Source organism: Papio anubis, chromosome 14 (assembly GCF_008728515.1).
Source record: "Papio anubis isolate 15944 chromosome 14, Panubis1.0, whole genome shotgun sequence".
NCBI classification, from domain to species: domain Eukaryota; kingdom Metazoa; phylum Chordata; class Mammalia; order Primates; family Cercopithecidae; genus Papio; species Papio anubis.
The window spans coordinates 54,249,794-54,271,731 of NC_044989.1; the positions used below are offsets into that span (position 1 = coordinate 54,249,794).

The 21,938-nt window shown below is 41.8% G+C and overlaps 2 protein-coding genes and 1 long non-coding RNA gene across 6 annotated transcripts in view; 2 read left to right on the forward strand and 1 right to left on the reverse strand.

Annotated features, from left to right (window-relative positions):
- ERLEC1 (endoplasmic reticulum lectin 1) overlaps window positions 1–2,063 on the forward strand; it is a 32,348-nt gene extending 30,285 nt beyond the window's left edge. For all 3 annotated transcript variants that reach the window (XM_031655148.1, XM_031655149.1, XM_031655150.1), the window contains one exon: window positions 1,155–2,063. In XM_031655148.1, coding sequence (XP_031511008.1) covers window positions 1,155–1,226 — 72 coding nt within the window. In that variant the 3' untranslated portion in view covers window positions 1,227–2,063. The remainder of the gene's footprint in view (window positions 1–1,154) is intronic.
- Window positions 1–21,938, reverse strand: part of LOC101015186 (ankyrin repeat and SOCS box protein 3) — a 196,253-nt gene that overhangs the window by 152,865 nt on the left and 21,450 nt on the right. The window lies entirely within an intron of this gene.
- Window positions 11,610–13,889, forward strand: LOC103876951. The gene is made up of 4 exons (XR_004178251.1): window positions 11,610–11,875; window positions 12,348–12,412; window positions 12,535–12,632; window positions 13,803–13,889. It is a non-coding gene; the product is annotated as an uncharacterized LOC103876951 (long non-coding RNA).

The window sequence follows — 21,938 nt, forward strand, 5'->3', positions numbered from 1 at the left end:
CTTTGATTATCTAATGCTTAAATGTGGTTTTCTCTGTATTTATCTTGCTTGGAGTTCACTGAGCTTCTTGGATTTGTGGGTTGATACATTTCATCAATTTGGGGAAATTTTTGGACATTATCTCCTGAAAGATTTATTCTGCTCTATTCTTTTTCTCCTCTATTTCTGACACTCCAGTAAGACATATTAGTATAAAATTGTCCCAAAATCTCAGACACTCCTTTATTCACACTTTTCTTCCTTTGTTTCAATTTGGGTCATTTCTATTAAGCTGTCTTCAAACTTGTTAATTCCTCTGCCGTGTCCAGTCCAGTGAATGAATTTATCACTGGCGTATTTTTTATCTCTTAACATTTCTACTTGGTTCTTTTTGTTTGTTTGTTTGTTTTTTCTTTCTCTTCTTTTTGAGATGGAGTCTTGCTCTGTCGCCTAGGCTGGAGTGCGGTGGCACAATCTTGGCTCACTGCAACCTCTGCCTCCTGGGTTCAAGGGATTGTCCTGCCTCAGCCTCCCCGGTAGCTGGGACTACAGGCGTGTGCCACCACGCCCAGCTAATTTTTTGTATTTTTAGTAGAGACGAGGTTTCACTGTGTTAGCCAGGATGGTCTCGATCTTCTGACTTCATGATCCGCCCGCCTCGGCCTCCCAAAGTGCTGGGATTACAGGTGTGAGCCACCGTGCCCAGCCTCCACTTGGTTCTTTTCTATCTCTGCTGAAATTTCCTATCTGGTCGTGCATGTTTTCTTCATCATGTTTATTATAATTATTATAACGTGATAATTTCAACATGTATTCCATCTTTGGGTTACATTTTTCTTTACCTTTTATTTTAAATACACTTAATTATTTTGCCATAATGTTCTATCATTTTTGTTGTCTAAAATCTAGCTATGTATTCCTGTCTTATTCCTGTCCTTTGTTCCTTTTCCCTCCCCTGCTTGTTTAAAAATATTTTCTCCACCTGTCTGATATTCTGTATGGATGACTAAAAGTTGTTTTTCAAGAAGCTTAATTTGTAGAAATAATGTTGGATGTTTATCTAAAATAAGGACTCATGCTTCTAGCAACTATAACTACATGTATCCATTCAGCAGAATAGTACTGAAAAGTATTCAGCTTAGCAACTTTTTAATGGCTTTGTTCTTCTTCTTTAGGTTGAATCTCCAGTGATCTGTAAAATCTTAGATACAGCAGATGAAAATGGACTTCTTTCTCTCCCCAACTAAAGGATATTCAAGTTAGGGGAAAGAAAAGATCATTGAAAGCCATGATAATTTCTGTCCGACCATGTCTCATTATAGAGTTCTCAGCCATTGGACCTCTTCTAAAAGATCGTATAAAATGACTCTCAAACACTTTGTGAATATATATGTGTATATAAGAGGTTATTGATAAACTTCTAAGGCAGACATTTGTCTCGCTCTTTTTCATTTTTATTGTGTCTTATAAACTGATTGTTTTCCTTTGCTTGGATACTGTGATTCCAAAATAAATCTCATCCAAGCAAGTTAGAGTCCAGCCTAATCAAATGTCATAATTGTTGTACCTATTGAAAGTTTTTAAATAATAGATTTATTATGTAAATTATAATGTATATAACTAGCTAATGAAGTAAAATTCATGAAGAAAGAAATTGATAGGTTTAAATGAGAGACCATGTAAAATATGTAAATTCTAGTGCCTGAAATCCTTTCAACAGATTTTTATATAGCAACTGCTCTCTGCAAGGTGTTAAAGTAGAAACTGGGCACATGGTAGAGGCTCACATGGGAGTTGTCCTCACCCTTGTTAATCTTAAGAAACTCTTATTTATAATAGGTTGCTTCTCTCTCAGAACTTTATCTATTTTTTCTTCTTATGAGTATGTTTACTCTCAGAGTATCTATCTGATGTAGACAGTTGGTGATGCTTCTCTGAGACTCAGAATGGTTTGCTCTAACAAAACACTGTGCTGTCTATCCCTTGTACTTGCCTACTGTAATATAGATTTCACTTCTGAACAGTTTACAGCACAATATTTATTTTAAAGTGAATAAAATGTCCACAAGCAGTGTTGTCATGTAGTCAATGGCAGATTATGAAATTCCTTTATTTTTTCCATTATCCTGTTGTACACATTTTAAACATACATATCTGAACAAGAACAGAAAAGGGTCATAAGAGTCTTTTCCTCCTTTTCAGTAGTTCTGGCCAAAGATAGTTTAAGAAAAGGCTAATATAATTGACTATTTTAGGGTTATTTATAGATTTTAGTAGGAAGCAGCACATAGAGAAAGAGCATGAACTTTGAATTCAGACCTAGGTCAAAATCCTTTTTTTCTTCTCTCTCCCTATCCAGAGATGGGGCTGCTCAGGCTGCTCTGAACCCGTGGGCTCAAGCAGTTTTCCCACCTCAGCCTCCCGGATAGCTGGGACTCCCAGGCACACGCCAACAAGACCAGTGCAAAATCCTCTCTTTAACTTACTGTGTACAAGAGAGGAAAAACCAAACACACCCAATACAGCACAGAACACTAGGTCACCAAAATGTGTGGTTTTACTTCTTCACACCAACCAATTTTCTGACACCAGTTGGGTGTCCTACAGTTCAGTTCAGTTCTGACACTCGTCTACTTGGAGTTGACATCAGACCCACAAGTAAAGGACTCAGTTGCACAAGACTGCTTCCACTTACTTCAGATGCCAATTGCAAGTCTGGGCATCTAGTACTTTTGACCAATCAGCTATAAATCAGGGGTTCCATGACTCCCTTTTTGGGTTTAATAATTTGCTAGAACGCCTCACAGAATTAAAGGAAACACTTCACTTACGTTTACCAGTTTATCATAAAGGATACAATTCAGGGACGGCCAGATGGAAGAGCTGCATAAGGCAAGGTATGGCAGGGTGGGAGGCAAGGGGGTGCCTGCAGACCTTCTAGGCTTCCTCTGGGCATGCCAGTCCCCCAACACTAGATTCGGGAACCTGGAAGCTCATCAGATCCCAAGAGTTACAGAGTTTGATTTTCAGACCCCCCTCCCTCTTTCCTTCCCCGAGGTCAATAGGTGGGTCTGAAAGTTCCAACCGGCTAATCAGTCACTTGGTCTTTGTAGTAAGCCATGATAATCGGGATGTAGTAAGCCACATCCTGAGGCTATCTAGGGGCTCCGCCTAAGTAACCTCATTAACATAAACTATCCAGGACAAATTCTATCCAGATAGCAATAGGGTGATCAAAAAGGGCTCCTTACAAGTAAGACATTCCCATCACTTGGGAAGCTCCTAGGTTTTAGGAGCTCTGTGTTAAGAACCTGAGACAAACACCAAATTTCTTACTATAACACATACTAGCTATGTGATCCTAGACATGTCAGTGAACGTCTTTTAGTCTCTCTTCCTCTTTTGTGAAGAGAATACTTACTTCATAAAGTGGTTATATCAGTGCATGAATTTTACTGTGTAAAAAGTCTTGTCCAGTACTTGATACCAGTATGTGTTAACTTCCTTTTATTGGCGTTTGTCTCCTGTTAACATAAGAAGATCAAAGCCATTAAAATACTTTTTCTTGAGATGGAGTCTCGCTCTGACGACCAGGCTGGAGTGTAGGGGCACAATCTCAGCTCACCACAACCTCTGCCTCCTGGGTTCAAGCGATTCCCTTGTCTCGGCCCGCTGCGTAGCTGGGATTACAGGCGTATGCCACCATGCCCGGCTAGTTTTTGTATTTTTGTATAGATGGGGTTTTGCCATGTTGGCCAGACTGGTCTCAAACCCCTGACCTCAAGTAATCTGCCTTCCTTGGCCTCCCATAAGTGCTGGGATTACAGGCGTGAGCCATCACACCAGGCCAAAATTCATTTCTTTAATGAATTACAGAATCATTATATCAATTAGTTAAAATAACATAAGTACCCTCATATTTAGTATAGGTGATAGGGGAGGGAGTTAATTAGTTCAGTGCCAGAAGATACGTTGAGAATATATAGAACAAATTCTGTCTTAGAAGAGGGGGAAAAAATCATCTTTTAAAAACTACTGGAATAGTTTACTAGGGAAGAGTCTCAAAAACAGAATTCATTATTTTAAAATGAAAAAGATTTTATATGAATGAGTCAGGCTTCTAGTTGAGTACATGCCTAGCTACTCAGTAGGCTGACACTGGAGGATGGCTTGAGCCCAGGAGTTAAAGGCTGTAGTGCACAATGGCACCTGTGAATAGCCACTGCACTCCAGACTGGGTGACATGGCAAGACCCAGTCTCAACAAAAAAATAGTTCTCTGTCTTAACTAACACAGCTCAAACTTCTTTGAGGGTAGGTGCTAGTCCAGGTATCTCCATATCTGTTTTAAATCTTGAGTCCCCTATCAGCATATCAGTAGTCTTTGAAATCTCATTTGCTCTCCAGTTTACTTGCTACTAACTCTGTGATACAATCATTCTGTATAAGCAGGCTGAATTGCTAATAGGGAAGGGAAATGGCTCAGCTATAATGTGTCTAATGCATTTCGAGAAGTCTATCTTGTCTCTATTAAAGCCGGTGCTATCCCACACCTAAATCAGATTTTTTTTTTTTTTTTTTTTTTTTTTGAGACGGAGTCTCGCTCTGTCACCCAGGCTGGAGTACAGAGCCACCACACCCAGCTAATTTTTGTATTTTCAGTAGAGATAGGGTTTAACCATATAGGTTGGGCTGGTCTCGAACTCCTGACCTCATGATCCGCCCACCTCAGCCTCCCAAAGCGCTGGGATTACAGGCGTGAGCCACTGCTCCCAGCCAACCAGATTCTTAAGACAGGGCCTAAGAATCTGTATTTTAAATAAACATAGCAAGTGATTCTCTTGGTTAAATAAATTCTCCAGTGATTGAGAATTGTTGATGGGTACTTCACTAACTACTAGCCCTCCTGTCTCCAGGTGAGGGTTTCAGGGAAATAATTAGTAGTTCATCTTTACAAGAAGGATGTGACATGGAAACTGTTGTTGGGGTTTTGTTTTGGGTATTTTTTTTTCCTGCTTTTTAAAATTTTACCTCTTTTCTTTGAGAGGCTACTAGGTGAGGCTTATAGCCCAGCCCTAGTTTGTTTATTTGTTTGTTTGTTTGTTTACTTATTTGAGAGATGGTCTCACTCTGTTGCCCAGGCTGGAATGCAGTGGCATGGTTATGGCTCACTGCAGCCTTGACCTCTTGGGCTCAAGGGATCCTCCTGCCTCTGCTCCTGAGTAGTGGGACTACAGGCATGCACCAACACACTTGGCTCATTTTTAAACTTTTGTAGAGACAAGATCTCCCTATGTTGCCCAGGCTGGTCTCGAACTTTTGAGCTCAAGCGATCCTACCGCCTTGGCCTCCCAAACTGCTGGGATTATAGGGGTGAGCCTCTGCACTGGCCCCTAGTTTATAATCCTTGATTAAAGGGACATTGGCAACAAACTGTCTCAAAATTGAATAGTTATGCTTTGTGTACTGTCCCCCGTGAGCTATCCCTTTCAATCAGTCTGCTACCCAAAGACCTAACCTGGTTTCTGACAATACATAAGTATTATTAAGTACATAAACTTTATGTAGTTAAACCTAGCACATAATCAGGCCAAATTATTGACCCAGCAGCACCAAAGATCTAGCATGAAAGGACTTAAGCTAAACAAGAAAATAAAGCTAAGACTAAATTTTGAATAATTATGTTTTGCAATCAGAGCTTCAAATGAAAATACATATCAGCTTCCCTAGAATGATTTTATTTTTTATTTGATGCTATTTTTAGAAGCGGTGTCTTACTCTTTTGCACAGGCTGGAGTGCAGTGGTGCAATCCCAGCTGACTACAGCTTCAAACTCCTGTGCTCAAGCAATCTTCCAGCCTCTCCTTCCCAAGTAGTTGGGACTACAGGTGTGCACCACCATGCTGGACTCCTAGAATGATTTCAAACTCTTCCTAGTGTTGGGCGATTTTATTACCAGTGCCTGCCATGATAGCACAGCTTAGAAGACAATCCATCTCTTGTTGTTTTTTTTTTTGTCGTTGTTGTTGACCTACTTCATTTCTGACCTGGGCTGATTCACCCTTCTTGAGCAATCTGGTGGTCCCCGGCTCCCAGGAGGTCACCATATTGAAGCCAGCCTTCATGCAGACCACCCCATTGCCATAGCACACTAAGGCCCAGAACTCATGGGCTCAAGCCACCCTCCAGCTGCAGCCTCTTGGGAACTCAAGATGGGCGTCACCATGCTGGCTCTCTTTTTCTCACTTGTTTAGCAGGGGAGGTAAGGAACCCATTGCACATTCAAGAGCATGTTTTACCTCCTATGCTGATAGTCTCAAAAGTGGTTTCAGCAAGCAGGCAAGATGATGCAGTGGGTTGTAGGAAGAACATATTCGAAATTCTATTAGTTTTTAATCTGTGAAAGATGCTAAGCCTCACTAATATATAATATGTGGTACACACAGTAATTCATGAATCAGAAAGTCTTATGTCATAAACAAAACATCCTAAGAGTTGGTGTTACACGTTTGGAGGAATTGATGGGATACCCTTCTTTATTTTTCACTTTCATCCTGTTACAGGATCATAGACTAAAGTAATTACCTTTCAGAAAATGGAATTGTTACTCTAAATGTAAGCATTAAGATCATACCTTGTCCGGGCGTGATGGCTCACGCCTGTAATCCCAGCACTTTGGGAAGCCAAAGCAGGCCTATTACTTGAGGTCAGGAGTTCGAGATCAGCCTGGCCAACATAGTGAAACACCGTCTCTGCTAATACAAAAATTAGCCAGGAATGGTGGCGCAAGCCTGTAGTCCCAGCTACTCGGGGCTGAGGCAGGAGAATCACTTGAACCTCAGAGGCAGAGGTTGCAGTGAGCCGATATCGCACCACTGCACTCCAGCCTGGGCAACAGAGTGAGTGAGACTCCATCTCCAAAAAAAAAAACAAAAAGATTTTACCTTATCAGGTAGATAACCAATCAGAATTATGATGTGGAGGTTAAAAGGTGACTTTCACCAGCCATGGTTATAATCACTGAGGTTCTTGGATCTTGCAAAACTTCTCTTTTAGAAATAATAGAGGAATGCCTTCTGCAGGAGACAGTGGCTCACGCCTGTAATCCCAGCACTTTGGGAGGCCAAGGTGGGCTGATCACCTGAGGTCAGGAGTTCGAGACCAGCCTGACCAATATGGTGAAACTCTTACGGGGCATCCCAGCTACTCGGGAGGCTGAGGTAGGAGAATCGCTTGAACCTGGGAGGCAGAGGTTGCGGTGAGCTGAGATCACGCCATTGCACTCCAGCCTGGGTGACAAGAGCAGCGAAATTCCATCTCAAAAAAAAAAAAAAAAAAGAAAGAATACAGTAATGTCTTTTTTACAGTTATGGGGAAGAATGAACATGTTTTCCTGGTTAACAGCCAGAAGAGCCTACAGTTTGAAGACTACTAGAATTCCACTTTTTAATACATGGAGAAAATAAAGGCAAGCCTGACAGTCTCAAATTAAAGTAGAAAGAAGAGCAAAATAATTAACAAATAAAACACAGAGCTTGAAGTATCTTGCATCCATGGCTATTTGTAATTTTTTTCTTTTTTGAGACGGAGTTTTGCTCTTGTCGCCCAGGCTGGAGTGCAATGGCCCAATCTCAGCTTGCTGCAACCTCCGCCTCCCAGGTTCAAGTGATTCTCCTGTCTCAGCCTCTGGAGTAGCTGGGATTATAGGCACGTGCCACCACGCCAGGCTAATTTTGTATTTTTAGTAGAGACGGGGTTTAGTCATGTTGGTCAGGCTGGTCTCGAACTCCCGACCTCAGGTGATCCACCCACCCTGGCCTCTCAAAGTGCTAGGATTACAGGCATGAGCCACTGCATCCGGCTGCTATTTGTAAATTTTTAAACATTTTAGTATTTTTTACCTTTGAAACAAAAAATGTTCAACAAAAGCAAGTAAATCAGGCAGGACTTTTGGAAATAGTAACCAGCTCATTTCCAAAGATGTCTGTGAAACTAAAATAGTGCTAAAGATCTCACATCTAATCACATACTACATTATGTGTTTCAAATCTATTTTAATTTTTTTCATCCTTTGCCACTACAAAATAATAATATTTGCATGTCATTTCACGAACTTTTTGCTAGTATCCTTGAATAGATACTTTTAAAATGTTTTTTATAGAGATGGGATCTTGCTATGTTGGTCAGGTTGGTTCTGAACTCCTGACCTCAAGCAATCCTCCTGCCTCAGCTTCCCAAAGTGCTAGGATTATAGGTGCCCAGCCTTCTAGGACCTTTTGATAGAAAGAATTGTGCTTTGCCTTGAATTTAAGAAAAAATACAACATAGCTTCCCATATATTTTCCTCAAGGTCAAACATAAGTTTTATTTTATAAACACATATTAAAAAATAAACTTCCTTAAAAGTCCAGCAGTGTGGCCGGCTGTGGTGGCTCACACCTGTAATCCTAGCATTTTAGGAGGCCCAGGCAGGAGGATCGCTTGAACCCAGGAGTTCAAAACCAGCCTGGCCAACATAGCAAGACCCCATCTCTACAAAGATTAAAAAATTAGCCGGGTGCGGTGGTGCACACCTGTGGTGGCAGTTTCTCTGGAGCCTGAGGCAACAGGATTGCTTAAACCCAGGAGTTAGAGGCTGCAGTGAGCCAGTATTATGCCACTGCACTCCAGCCTGTGTGACAAAGTAAGACCCTATTTCTAAAAAAAAAAAAAAAAAAAAAAAAAAAAAGTTGAGGCCAAGCGCGTTGGCTCACGCCTGTAATCCCAGCACTCTGGGAGGCAGAGGGGGGCAGATCAGGAGGTCAAGAGATCCAGACCATCCTGGCCAACATGGTGAAATCCCATCTCTGCTAAAAATACAAAAATTAGCCAGGCATGGTGGCGGGTACCTATAGTCCCAGCTGTTCGGGAGGCTGAGGCAGGAGAATCGCTTGAACCCAGGAGGCGGAGATAGCAGTGAGCTGAGATCGTGCCACTGCACTCTAGCCTGGGTGACAGAGCAAGACTGTCTCAAAAAAACAAAACAAACGCTGAACTAACTACTCCATGTGGCTGAGTCAGCATTTGAACCAACTCAGAGTCTATGTTTATAAATGTATGCCATACCGCTTCTCGGCCTTTCAGCTAAGATCAAGTATAAATGAGCGCCATACTGCCTTTGCTTCACAGAAACGTCTTCTGCCTCATGCACCATTCTCTACTGTCATCTCCCACCTGAGAGAACACATAGAAGGGCTCGGCAAAATTCTCTGTAAAATGAGTACAGCGATTAATTTTGTCCTGGCAACATATGACACTCATTTTTTCCCATGTTATTTTTATTATGCTAATGCAATTCAAAAATCTGGCAAATAATTCATTAGTAAGATTAAAATGTCACCTTGGGAATTCTGGCTAGGTTACATGCCAAACCCTCTCTTCTTTGATAATCTTTTGGTGACGGTAAACAATGCAAGCACAATGCCAATTATCTAGATCCAGATCATGCTTATGATTTAAATAACAGAATGATAATTCCTTCATCTTTTATGTATGGCTTTCTGTTTTGGAGTGAAGAACGCATTTTATTTTTGTTTCTCCTCAGACTGTGAATAAAAGTGGCCCTCAACAAACACTTGCTGAATAAATGAATGAACCCTGATCTTCTCTTAACCCACACCTTATCAAATCTTCCTCAACCACTCCAACTTTCCCTAGTACTTTTTGTTTTTTTTTTTAAACTAATCCCTCTGTTCACTCTCAACACTCCTTATTTTTCAGTGTTTTGTGCTTTGAGGGGGAAAAAAATATGTTCTTCAGTTTTCAATGGTCAGGAAAGAAAAAGGAACCATTTTTATTGTTTTGTTTCATCCGTGTTCCTTTTCTCTTGGATTCCATACAGCATCATGTAATCAAATTTTTGCTGCCTTGCACTGATTTCTCACAGTCTCATATGTTGCTTCTCCAAACTAACGAGAAAACAGTGTCTGTGTCTCCCTCCTCTGTGGCATATCCACCCTGCTCCATGAATTGAAAGCATTCCAATTCTGAGGCACTCTGAACTCCTCCATAAAAAGTGGCTATTTTCATGGCCTCTTCGCGAAATGTAATTCTGTCTACTCTTTCCTCAAGTAATCTTAATAAAACTAGTTTTTAAAATTTCTTTGACAAACATTGTTGCTAAAGCCAAACAAATGATCAACAAGCTTTCATAAGCCCTAATGTGACATAACTCTGAGGCATTTACACAGGTTATGAAACTTGTCCTAGTACATTGGCCTCAGAAGACAGGCATAAAGCACTCTTTGTGAACTGCTTAGCTTTGTAAGGTCTATCTGGCACCTGAACAAGCGACATTTTGCAAAACATCAGGCTATGCATGAAAATTCGGATTCTCACACTGAGAGTCCATTGAGAGATCTCCCACTCATTAGCATGCTACAAGGTTGCTGAAGGATCAGGAAGATGTCAAAAGGGCAAACCTTCACAGAAATGGAACTCAGAGAAACAAACTGAACTGAACTTAGCATCAGCCAAGTGTACGCACAAAAAAAACAAAACGTGTTTATTGGGATGAGAAGAAGGAAAATTCACTAATTTGTCCATATGCAACTAAGTGATATTTTTCGTTTGGTAAAATTAATTGCAAAGGCAGCCAGATGCAGTGGCTCCTGCCTGTAATCCCAGCACTTTGGGAGGCCAAGGTGGACAGATGGCTTGAGCTCAGGAGTTCAAGACCAGTCTGAGCAACATGGCAAAACTCCGTCTCTGCAAAAAAACACAAAAATTAGCCAGAGGTGGTGGCACGCATCTGTGGTCCCAGCTACTTGGGAGGCTGAGTCAGAAGGTTTGCTTGAGCTGCAGAGGTCAAGGCTGCAGTGAACTGTGATCATGCCACTGCACTCCAGCCTAGGCAACAGAGTGAGATTCTGTCTCAAAACATACAAATAAAAATAATCTCCAAGGCATTAGACCTAAAGTGATTGTCTATTAAACTATCTCTTGGGGAAAGTAACATTTCCCTCAATAGCCACCTTTATTCAAATTGTCCTATGCTTTAAAATAACTGGTACCCCCTCTCCTCTCTTTGCAAGAACCAGTTGTCCCTTTTTTCCTTTAATTCTTTTGTGGTTGCTGAAGAGTTTTATTTTGTCTTCAGGCAGTATAATGAGCCAAGGAATTCCAATGAGAATGAATGCAGGTTGTCTGGCAGCTCCTGGGCAGCCAGGGCTGTCCCTGGGAAAAGATGCCCTCTGAGTTGGCTGACGGTTCCCTTAACTGAGTAAACAGTCAGGAAGAGGGCCTTGCAGTCCTAAGTCAGAACCCAGGTCCCCTTTCATTAAAGGCCTGCTGAAAATCATCCTGGGAAAATAGACAGTCATACCAAAAATAAACATGAGGAAATTATAAGCCAGCCAGATATTGATTTGGGTTGACATCACTTCCATGGATCACTTCATCCATCCATTCATTTATTGATCCATGTATTCAACAATTATTCACTGAAAGTCCACAAGGGACAAGGACTGATAGGTACTAGGGGTATGGTGCTAAACAAAACAGTCTTTGCTCCATTCGAGCTGTATTCTAGTGGGGAGACAGCCAGTAAACAGTAAAATGTAACTTGTAGACTGAACTGTGTCCCCCTCCAAATTCATACAGCGAAGCTCTAAATGCAACCGTGACTATATTTGAAGACAGAGTCTTTCCAGGAAGTAATCAAGGTTAAATGAGGTCATAAGAGTGAGGCCCTTATGATGGGATTTGTGCCCTTTACAAGAAAAGACACCAAAGAGCTGGCTTCCTCTCTTCCTCTGTACCATGTAAGGACACGGAAAGAAGGTGGCCTTCTAAAAGCCAGAGAGTCCCTCACCAGAAACCAAACCTGACAGCACCTTGGACTTTCAGCCTCCAGAACCGTGAGAAAATTGATTTCCATTGTTTAAGCCACGCAGTGTGTGGTATTACTGTGTTATGCCCACCTGAGCAGACTAATACAATAACATAATATTAGGAAATGATCAGAACTATGAAGGAAATCACATAAGGTAGAGGGACAGATAGATAGGCAGTGGCAGAACGGAAAGTGGCACTGAATATGGGGACCAGAAAAGGCCACTGGGGAAGACCATTCCAGATGGAAATATTTCAGGGGCAATTCTCTGACATGGGGACAAAAATGGGGCATGTGAAAAACAGCCAGAAAGTCTCTGCAGCCTGATCACATTGGGCAGGGTATGAATGAAAGTAATCAGAGACAGAGGAAACCAGGGACCAGTTCATTCTGGCTACACAGGCCATGGCAAAGACTTCAGATTTTGTTCTAAGGGGGATAGAAAGCTACTGGAAGTCTGTAAGCAGAACAGTGACATATATGATTTACCTTAAAAGGATCACTATGACATAGGAAAGAGACTGTAGGAGAGAAGGACTGGAAGCTGGAAAACAATGATGAGGTTGGTTTAATTTTCCAGGTAAAAGATGATGGGGACATGGGCTAGTGGGGTGGGGATGGAAGAGGTGAGAAATTGTTGGATTTAAGAGTCTATTTTTAAAATAATTCAGGATCTGTCAATAGGTTGGACATGGTGTGCAAGAGAAAGAAAAGAGTCAAGGACGCCAAATTGAGCTGTGCAGCTGGGTTACTGCAGTGCTTTTTACAGAGATGATAAAACGGTAGGAGGAGTTCGTGTGGTAGAGAACAGAGTTGAGTCAAGGGTTGTTTTGCACATGTTACATTTTGGGATGCCTGTTAGACACACAAGTGGAAATGTTAAATAGGCAACTTGATAGAGCAGCATGGAGTGAAGGGAAAGATCAGGACTGGAAATAGAAAAGTGAGTGTCATTAGCATTTAAACAAAGTTGAAAGCAGAAGGCTGAGTATTATCGTAATTACTACCAGCACCTGCTTCTCAATTTACAGATCCTTCTTTAGGGATGCAGGAGGGGATGAAAAGCTATTTTCCAATCTTCCTGTTCCCCCTTTTCCTTCTCTACCCGCTCAAGATTACCCCATCCAGCTTCAAGCGGCCACTGTCTGCTATTCCTGGAAGTGACTTTGCCTGTCCCGCCCTTCACCACATTTGGGCCAGTGCAGCTGGACTGGGGCACATGGGAGCACATGCTGTGGGCATCTGCTAAGGCAGAGTCTTCCCAGTGCTGGAGCTTGGCTGCTCTGCCCGTGGTTCCAAACTAAATCTAGGCCTGATCTCTCTAAAGCCTGGACCCCTGACAAAGGCAAGTCTTTTCCCAGCAGCTTGCCTGCCACTCCTCTCACCATTCCACAAGGCCTTAATGTCTTTTTTGTTGTTTTTTGTTGTTTTTGAGACAGAGTCTTGCCCTATTGCCCAGGCTGGAGTGCAGTGGTGTGATCTCGGCTCACCGCAACCTCTGCCTCCCCTCTTCAAGTGATTCTCCTGCCTCAGCCTCCCAAGTAGCTGGGATTACAGGCACACCACCACACTGGCTGATTTTTGTATTTTTAGTAGAGATGGGTTTTCACCATGTTGGCCAGGCTGGTCTCTAACTCCTGACCTCAGGTGATCCACCTGCCTGGGCCTCCCAAAGTGCTGGGATTACAGGCCTGAGCCACTACGCCCGGCCAAGGCCTTAAAGTTTTCATTGACTTGGATTTTTCCTCAACTGCGGTAGGAGAACAGTGAGGCAAGTCTCTTTTAAGATAACCATGGTCATCCTGCATTAATGAAACAAACAAACAAACAAAAAAACCTGCTTTTAGTGAATATAGGAGAAAAACTGTGTGTCTGTCTGAGAGATTGAAAGATCCCATTACAGCCTTCATCCTCATTACTTTATATGTTGCCACTGATCTGTGAATGACAAGAGTGGCCTTGAAAGCGGGGGCTCTGTAAACTGACCTGGCTGGATTATGGAGTGTCATTTAAGTAAGAGCTGTTATCACAAGTCAGATATGGAGGGGACCCTGAGACTGCAACACCCAAGAGGAGCTACTGGTGGGCTAGACTAGAGGTCTTCCAACTGAACGGTGAGTACCACGGATACAAATAAGAGAGTGGTTTATAGTTGCTCACTTTTCATGCTCCTAAAACTGACCTGTCTGAGAAATATACCTCTTCCTACATCAGAAAAGAACTTCCACCTTGAATCTTACTAGGGTGCATTGCTCCTGGATATAAAAAGCTACTAACTAAGGAACTATGAAAAATATTAGTTTCAAAGGGTCATCTCTAAATTATTTATGAATGAACCATGATTTTGTGTCTTCCCCAGCGTACACACACAACATATCACCAAGTCTGAAATGTGCATTTTTTTCACATTGTAAAAAATTATCTGAAATTGATATATCTTCCCACCATGTGAGCTCAATAGCTATTGCTATTACCTGCACGTGCGCAGTATCAAGAACACCACATTTGGCTGAGTGCTGTGGCCCACACCTGTCATCCCAGCACTTTGGGAGGCCGAGGCAGGAGGATCACTTGAGTCCAGGAATTCAAGACCAGCCTGGGCAACACGGCGAAACTCTATCTCTACAAAAAATAAAAAAAATTAGCGGGGCATAGTGGCACATGTCTGTAGGCCCAGCTACTCAGGAGGCTGAGATGGGAGGATCGCTTGAGCCCGGAAAGTCAAGGCTGCAGTGAGCTGTGATCACGCTAATGGGTTCCAGCCTGGGTGACAGAGTGAGACCCTATATCAAAAGAAAACAAAAGAGTACCACATTCAGAACGTGTTGAATGGGTATCAGCATATTGGTGTAATAGTAGAACATTATTTTACCTCCTAGGAAGCAAAGAGTTATAGGGAAAGGGTGAAGAGGAGGTTGATAAATCAGATTAGGTTAACAATATTCCCAAAGCAGTAGACAAAACACTCGTTCTACAGGTCAAGTAGATGAGTTTCTAAATGTAAACCCACAACCCACAGATTGACTCCTCATTGCCAATTCAATTTTGACTCCTAGAAAGGCTCCTGTAGGGAAGTCCATAAAGAAACACTCTATTCTCAATTGTTTCTTCTTCTTCTTTTTTTTTTTTTTTTTGAGACGGTGTTTTACTCTTGTTGCCCAGGCTGGAGTACAACGGCACAATCTTGGCTCACTGCAACCTCCACCTCCCAGGTTAAAACGATTCTCCTGCCTCAGCCTCCCAAGTAGCTGGGAATACAGGCATGTGCCACCACACCCAGCTAACTTTTGTATTTTTAGTAGAGATGGGGTTTCGCCATGTTGACCAGGCTGGTCTCCAACTCCTGACCTCAGGTGATCCACCCTCCTCAGCCTCCTAAAGTGCTGGGATTACAGGCGTGAGCCACGGCACCCGGCCCTGTTTCTTTTTATTTTATAATTTTTTTTTTAAGAGATGGGGTCTCACTGTGTTGCCCAGGTTCAAGTGATTCTGGACTGGAATTATAGGTGTGAGCCACTGCACTTAGCCCCAGCTCCGTTTCTAATTTGCTAGGTTGCCCTGATGGAGTCTCCCTCCATATTACTTTCCTTGAACACACAGAGGTTGGGGAGTAACCCATAAAATGAATCTGCTCTTCAAAAGTAGATGATATGATTTCAACAGAAGAGAATGTAAAATATGTACGTTCTGATTACAACTATGTACACATGCACATTTATATAGTAATAAAGTTCAGGAATAAATTTTAAGTAACACCAATCTTGTTTTTTTTTTTTCTTTCTGAGGCAGGGTCTAGCTCTGTCACCCACACTGGAGTGCACTGGTACAATCATAGCTCACTGCAGCCTCAACCGTCTGGGCTCAAGCCATCTCCCCATCTCAGCCTCCCAAGTAGCTGGGACCACAGGTGTGCACCACCACACTTGGCTTTTTTTTTGTAATTTTTGGAGAGACAGGGTCTTACCATATTGCCTAGGCTAGTCTCGAACTCCTGGGCTCAAGCTATCCTCCCACGCTGGCCTCCCAAAATGTTGGGATTACAGGTGTGAGTAACTGCGTCTGACCAACAATCTTCCTTATTGGAAAATTTTAAACAATGCTGCCTTAGATACTCCCTAACACATCTCCGCTTTAACAATCCAGCAGTTCACTGAGGTTCTCTCCTCTCTCTGTAGACTCTTCTACATAAGGCTTTGATACTGCATGCAAGTAGACTACTTTCTACACATAAGCACTTTTGCTGCTCTCTCTCTCAGCAATTGACAGCTTATCAATGAGACAAAAAAATATCAGTAATAATATATATTTGAATTATATAATCAGTGGGTGGGGCACAAAACCAAAAGGTTCTTTGCTACCATCCCTCAACCCTCCAAAAAAGAATTCCACAATCAATAGGATTGAACTACCTGACATACAGTGAACATTTTAGCCAATAATTAGAAAATAGCATGTTTTTTCAAGCACATTCAGATCACTTGCACAAACTGTCCATATACTGAAGCATAAAGCAAATCTCAAGTAATTTTCAAGGATTGGAATCATATAGATCTCACTGTCTGGCCATAATCTCATTATATTGGAAATCAATAAGTGAAAGATACTCTTTCAGAAATTAAGAGAATCACTTCTAAATAACTTATGGATCCAGTGAAAAAAAATATGATGCAAATTAGAGAATACTCAGAACTGAATGATGAGATCATACTGCAGTAAATTGCATTACTGTTCCAAATAGTTTCTGCTTTACCCTGTGAAAGAATTATAGATTCCAGGCCGGGTGCAGTGGCTCAAGCCTGTAATTCCAGCACTTTGGGAGGCCAAGGCCGGTGGATCACCTGAGGTCAGGAGTTTGAGACCAACCTGGCCAATATGGTGAAACCCCATCTCTACTAAAAATAACAAAAATTAGCCAGGCGTGCTGGCACATGCCTGTAATCCCAGCTACTCGGGAGGCTGAGATAGGAGAATCATTTGAACCCAGGAGGTGGAGGTTGCAGTGAGCCAAGATTGTACCACTGCACTCCAGCCTGGGTGACAGAGCAAGACTGTCTCAAAAAAAAAAAAAAAAAGAATGATACATTCCAACCCATTGCTGTGTCCTTTCAGTGTCCACCCTATGAGAAGATTTCTATTTTCCACACACTGAAATTATGCTTGGCCATTTGACTTGCTTTGATCAATGAAATGTGAGTTGATTGATATGTGCCACTTTTGACCATATGTCTGTAAAAGCCACTACTTTTTCTTTCTGCCCTAGATTGGGATGGCACGGATAACTATGTCTTCAGTGTGGATCCCAGAATGGGGCAGAGTCACAGTCAATTCATAGTCAACATGTAAGAGAGAAGTTTTAGTTGTGGCAAGCCACTAAAATTGGTTTGAAATTGCTTGTTACCACAGCACAACTTAGCCACAGTTAACTGATACAAATATCTATAAAAACATCTAGTTGGAATGGTACTGAAAGTCCAGGCCAGAGAAATTAAGCAAGGGAAAGAAATAAAAGGGATGGAAATAGGAAAATAAGAAGTTAAATTGTCTCTGTTTGCAGACAACATGATCTTACATGGAAAATGCTAAAGACTCCATCAAAAATTTTCAAAACTAATAAATGAATTCAGTAAAGTTACAGGACACAAAATCCAACATAGAAAAACCAATGGCATTTCTATACACTAACAAACTATTCCAAAAAGAAATTAAGAAAACAATCCAGGCCAGGAGCAAGGGCTCACGCCTGTAATCCCAGCACTTTGGGAGGCCAAGGTGGGAGGATCACTTGAGCCTGAAAGTTCGAGTCCAGCCTGGGCAACACAGTGAGACTCTGTCTCTACAAAATAAAAAATAAAAATTGGCAGATTGGCTGGGCATGGTGGTGTGTACCTGTAGTCCCAGCCACTTTGGAGTCTGAGGTGGGAAGAGGCCAGGAGGTCAAGGCTATATGACTGTGCCACTGCACTCCAGCCTAAGCAACACAGCAAGACCCTCTCTCAGAAAAGAAAAGAAAAGAAAAAGAAAACAATTTACTATAGCTACAAAAATAATATTTAGGAATAAATTTAACAAAGAAGGTGAAAAATCTATAATCCAAAAACTATAAAGCATTGATGAAGAAATTGAAGAAGTCATAAATAAAAAGAAAGATATCCTGTCTTCATGGATTGGAAGAATGATATTGTTAAAATGTCCACACTACCCAAAGCAATCTACTACTCAAAGAATTCAATGCAATCTATTAAAATTCCAATGACATGTTTCACAAAAATAAGAAACAGTATCCCAAAATTCATATGAAACAATAAAAGACCCCTAAATAGCCAAAGTACCCCCAAATACCCCCAAATAGTAGCAAAAAGAACAAAGCTAGAGGCATCACACTACCTGATATCAAAATCTGCTACAAGTCATCATCAAAACAGCATGGTATTGGCATAAAAATAAATCTATAGACCTACAAAACAGAACAGAAAGCCCAGAAATAAATCTACATACTTATGGTCAATTTATTTTCAACAAAGATGCCACTAACACACAATGGGGAAGGGACAGTCTCTTCAATACTGTTGAAAAACAGTATATCCCTATGCAGAAGAATGTCACTGGGCCCTTATCTCAGTCCATATACAACAATCAACTGAAAATGGTGTAAGATTTAAATGTAAGACCTGAAACTGTGGAACTACTAGAGGAAAACATAGGGGAAAAGTTCCATGACATTGATTTGGGCAATGATTGTTCTGAATATGACCCCAAAAGCACAGGCAACAAAAGCAAAAGTAGATAAATGAGATTACATCAAACTAAAAAGCTTCTGCACAGCAGGGGGAACAATCAACGGTGTGAAAAAGACAACCTATGGAATGAAGGAAAATATTTGTAAACTATGTATGTGATAAGGAGTTAATATCCAAAATATATAGGGAATTCAAACACCTCAACGGCAAGAAAAAAATTAACCAGATTTTCAGTGGGCAAAGGAACTCAATAGACATGTCTCAAAAGAAAACATACAAATGGCCAACAGGTACATAAAAAAAGATCAGCATCAGCCGGGCGCGGTGGCACACACGTGTAATCCCAGCACTTTGGGAGGCCAAGCCGGGTGGATCATGAGGTCAGGAGATAGAGACCATCCTGGCTAACACGGTGAAACCCCGTCTCTACTAAAAGTACAAAAAAGATTAGCCAGGCGCAGTGGCGGGCGCCTGTAGTCCCAGCTACTCGGGAGGCTGAGGCAGGAGAATGGCGTGAACCCGAAAGGCGGAGCTTGCAGTGAGCTGAGATGGCGCCACTGCACTCCAGCCTGGGCAACAGGGCGAGACTCCGTCTCAAAAATAAAATAAAATAAAGATCAGCATCACTAATCATTAGGAAAAGGCAAATTAAAACCGCAATGAGATATTACCTTATCCTTGTGAGAATGGCTCTTACCAAAAAGACCAAAGACAACAAAGTGTGGGCAAGGATGTAGAGAAGAGGGAACCCTGGAACACTGTTGGTGGGAAGGTAAACTAGTACAGCCGTTATGGAGAACAGTATGGAAGTTTCTCAAAAAATGAAAAATAGAACTACCATATAACCCAGCAATCCCACTACTGGGTATATTTCCAAAGGAAATGACATCAGTATGTTGAAGAGATATCTGCACTCCTATGTCTACTGCAGCATCATTCACAACAGCCAAGATATGGAATCAACCTAAGTATTCCTGAACAGATGAATGGATAAAGAAAACGTGGTGGGCCGGGCGCGGTGGCTCAAGCCTGTAATCCCAGCACTTTGGGAGGCCGAGACGGGCGGATCACGAGGTCAGGAGATCGAGACCATCCTGGCTAACACGGTGAAACCCCGTCTCTACTAAAAAATACAAAAAACTAGCCGGGCGCGGTGGTGGGCGCCTGTAGTCCCAGCTACTCGGGAGGCTGAGGCAGGAGAATGGCGTGAACCCGGGAGGCGGAGCTTGCAGGTGGCTGGGATCCCGGCAAGTACTTCCCAGCCTGGGGGGGAGGGAGAGACTCTGTCAAAAAAAAAAAAAAAAGAAAACGTGGTGTATATACACAATGGAATACTATTCAGCCTTAAAAAAGAAGAAAATCCTATTATTTGCAACACCATGAATGAGCCTGGAGGACATTATGTTAAATGAAATAAGCCAGGCACAGAAAGACAAATACCTCCTGATATCACTTACATGTGGAGTCTGAAAAAGATTAACTCATAGAAGCAGAGTAGAATGGTAGTTACCAGGGTTAGTGAGTGGTGTGGCATTGGGGGATGCTGATCAAAGAATACAAAATTTCAGTTAGGAAGAATAAGTTCAAGAGATCCATTGTGCAACATGGTGATTATAATGAATAACAAGGTATTTATACTCAAAAATTGTAAGAGACTAGGTGTTAAGTTTTCTCACCACACAAAAAGGGTACGTGAGGTAATTTGTATGTTCATTAGCTTGATTTAGCCATTCCACGATGAATATATATATTGAAACATCATGTCGTACACTAACATGGTTTGGATGTGTGTCCCCCCCTCCAACTTTCATGTTGCATGTGATTCCCAGTGTTGGAGGTGGGGCCTGGTGGGACGTGTTTGGGTAACAGAGGTGGATCCCTCATGAATGCTTGGTGCCATCCTGGCAGTAATGAGTGAGTTCTTGCGAGGTCATGTGAGATCTGGTTGTTTCTGGGACCTCCCCCATCTCTCTCTTGCCCTCAGTGTCTCCATGTGATACACCAGCTCCCCACTTGCCTTCTGCCATGATTGAAAGCTTCCTTGGGCCTCACCAGAAGCAAAGCAGATGCTGACGCCATTCCTCTTGTACAGCCTGCAGAACCATGAGCCAATTAAACCTATTTACCTTATAAATTACCCAGCCTCAGGTATTTTGTATAGGAATGCAAGAATGGACTAATACATGCACCATAAATATATTTGGTAAGGTGGGCCAAGAAAAGAAAAAAGAGGGCCGGGCATGGTGGCTCACACCTGTAATCCCAGCATTTTGGGAGGCTGAGGTGGGTGGATCGCCTGAGGTCAGGAGTTCGAGACCAGCTTGGCCAACATGGTGAAACTCCATCTCTAATAAAAATATAAAAAATAGCCAGGCATGGTGGGGGGTGCCTGTAATCTCAGCTACTTGGGAGGCTGAGGCAGGAGAATTGCTTGAAACTGGGAGGCGGAGGTTGCATTGAGCCAAAATCACGCCACTGCACTCCAGCCTGGGCAACTGAGTGAGACTCTATCTCAAAAAAAAAAAAAAAAAGAAAACAAAAAAGAGAAGGCATACAAAAATAAGAAAGGGAATGAAAAAGGTGGCAAAACTCAGATTCTGCACAGAATTAACAGACATTGTAGAATATTGTGAATAACTTTATGCCAAGAAGTTTGAAATATATGTAAAATGGGAAAAAATTCTTAGAAAATATACTACTGTATTACATTACATATAATAATACTAATACTGGTATAATAATTTAAAAACTAGATTAATTGTACAACCATTGTAGTAATTGAATCAAGAGATAAAAATTTTCCTCCAAAGCAAACAGCAGCACGGATTGTTTCACAGAAGTGTTCTATCAAAAATTAAAGGGAAAAATAATTCCAATTTTAAACAAATCGCTCCATAACATAGAACATGAAGTTACATTGCTCACCCATTTTATGAAACCAGGATAAACAGACAAGAGAATTACGAGAAGCGAAAATTGCAGGGTTACTTCTTTATGAACAGATGCAAAATCTTAGAATATTAGCAAATTGATCTAGTTTTTTTTTTTTTTTTTTTTTTTTTGACAGGGTCTCACTTTGTCACTCAAGCTAACAGTGCAGTGGTGCAATCACAGCTCACTACAGCCTTGACTTCTGGGGCTAAGCAATACTCCCACCTCAGCCTCCTGAGTAGCTGGGACTACATATGAGTGCCACCATGCCTAGTTTTTGTTTTTTTTTTAGAGACAGGGTGCCACAAACTCAGGCTCAAACCATGTTCCCACTTCAGGCTCCCAAAATGCTGGGATTACAGGTGTGAGCCACCTTGCCCAGCCTTGATTTAGTAGTGTTTAAAAAAATCATCGCCAAAA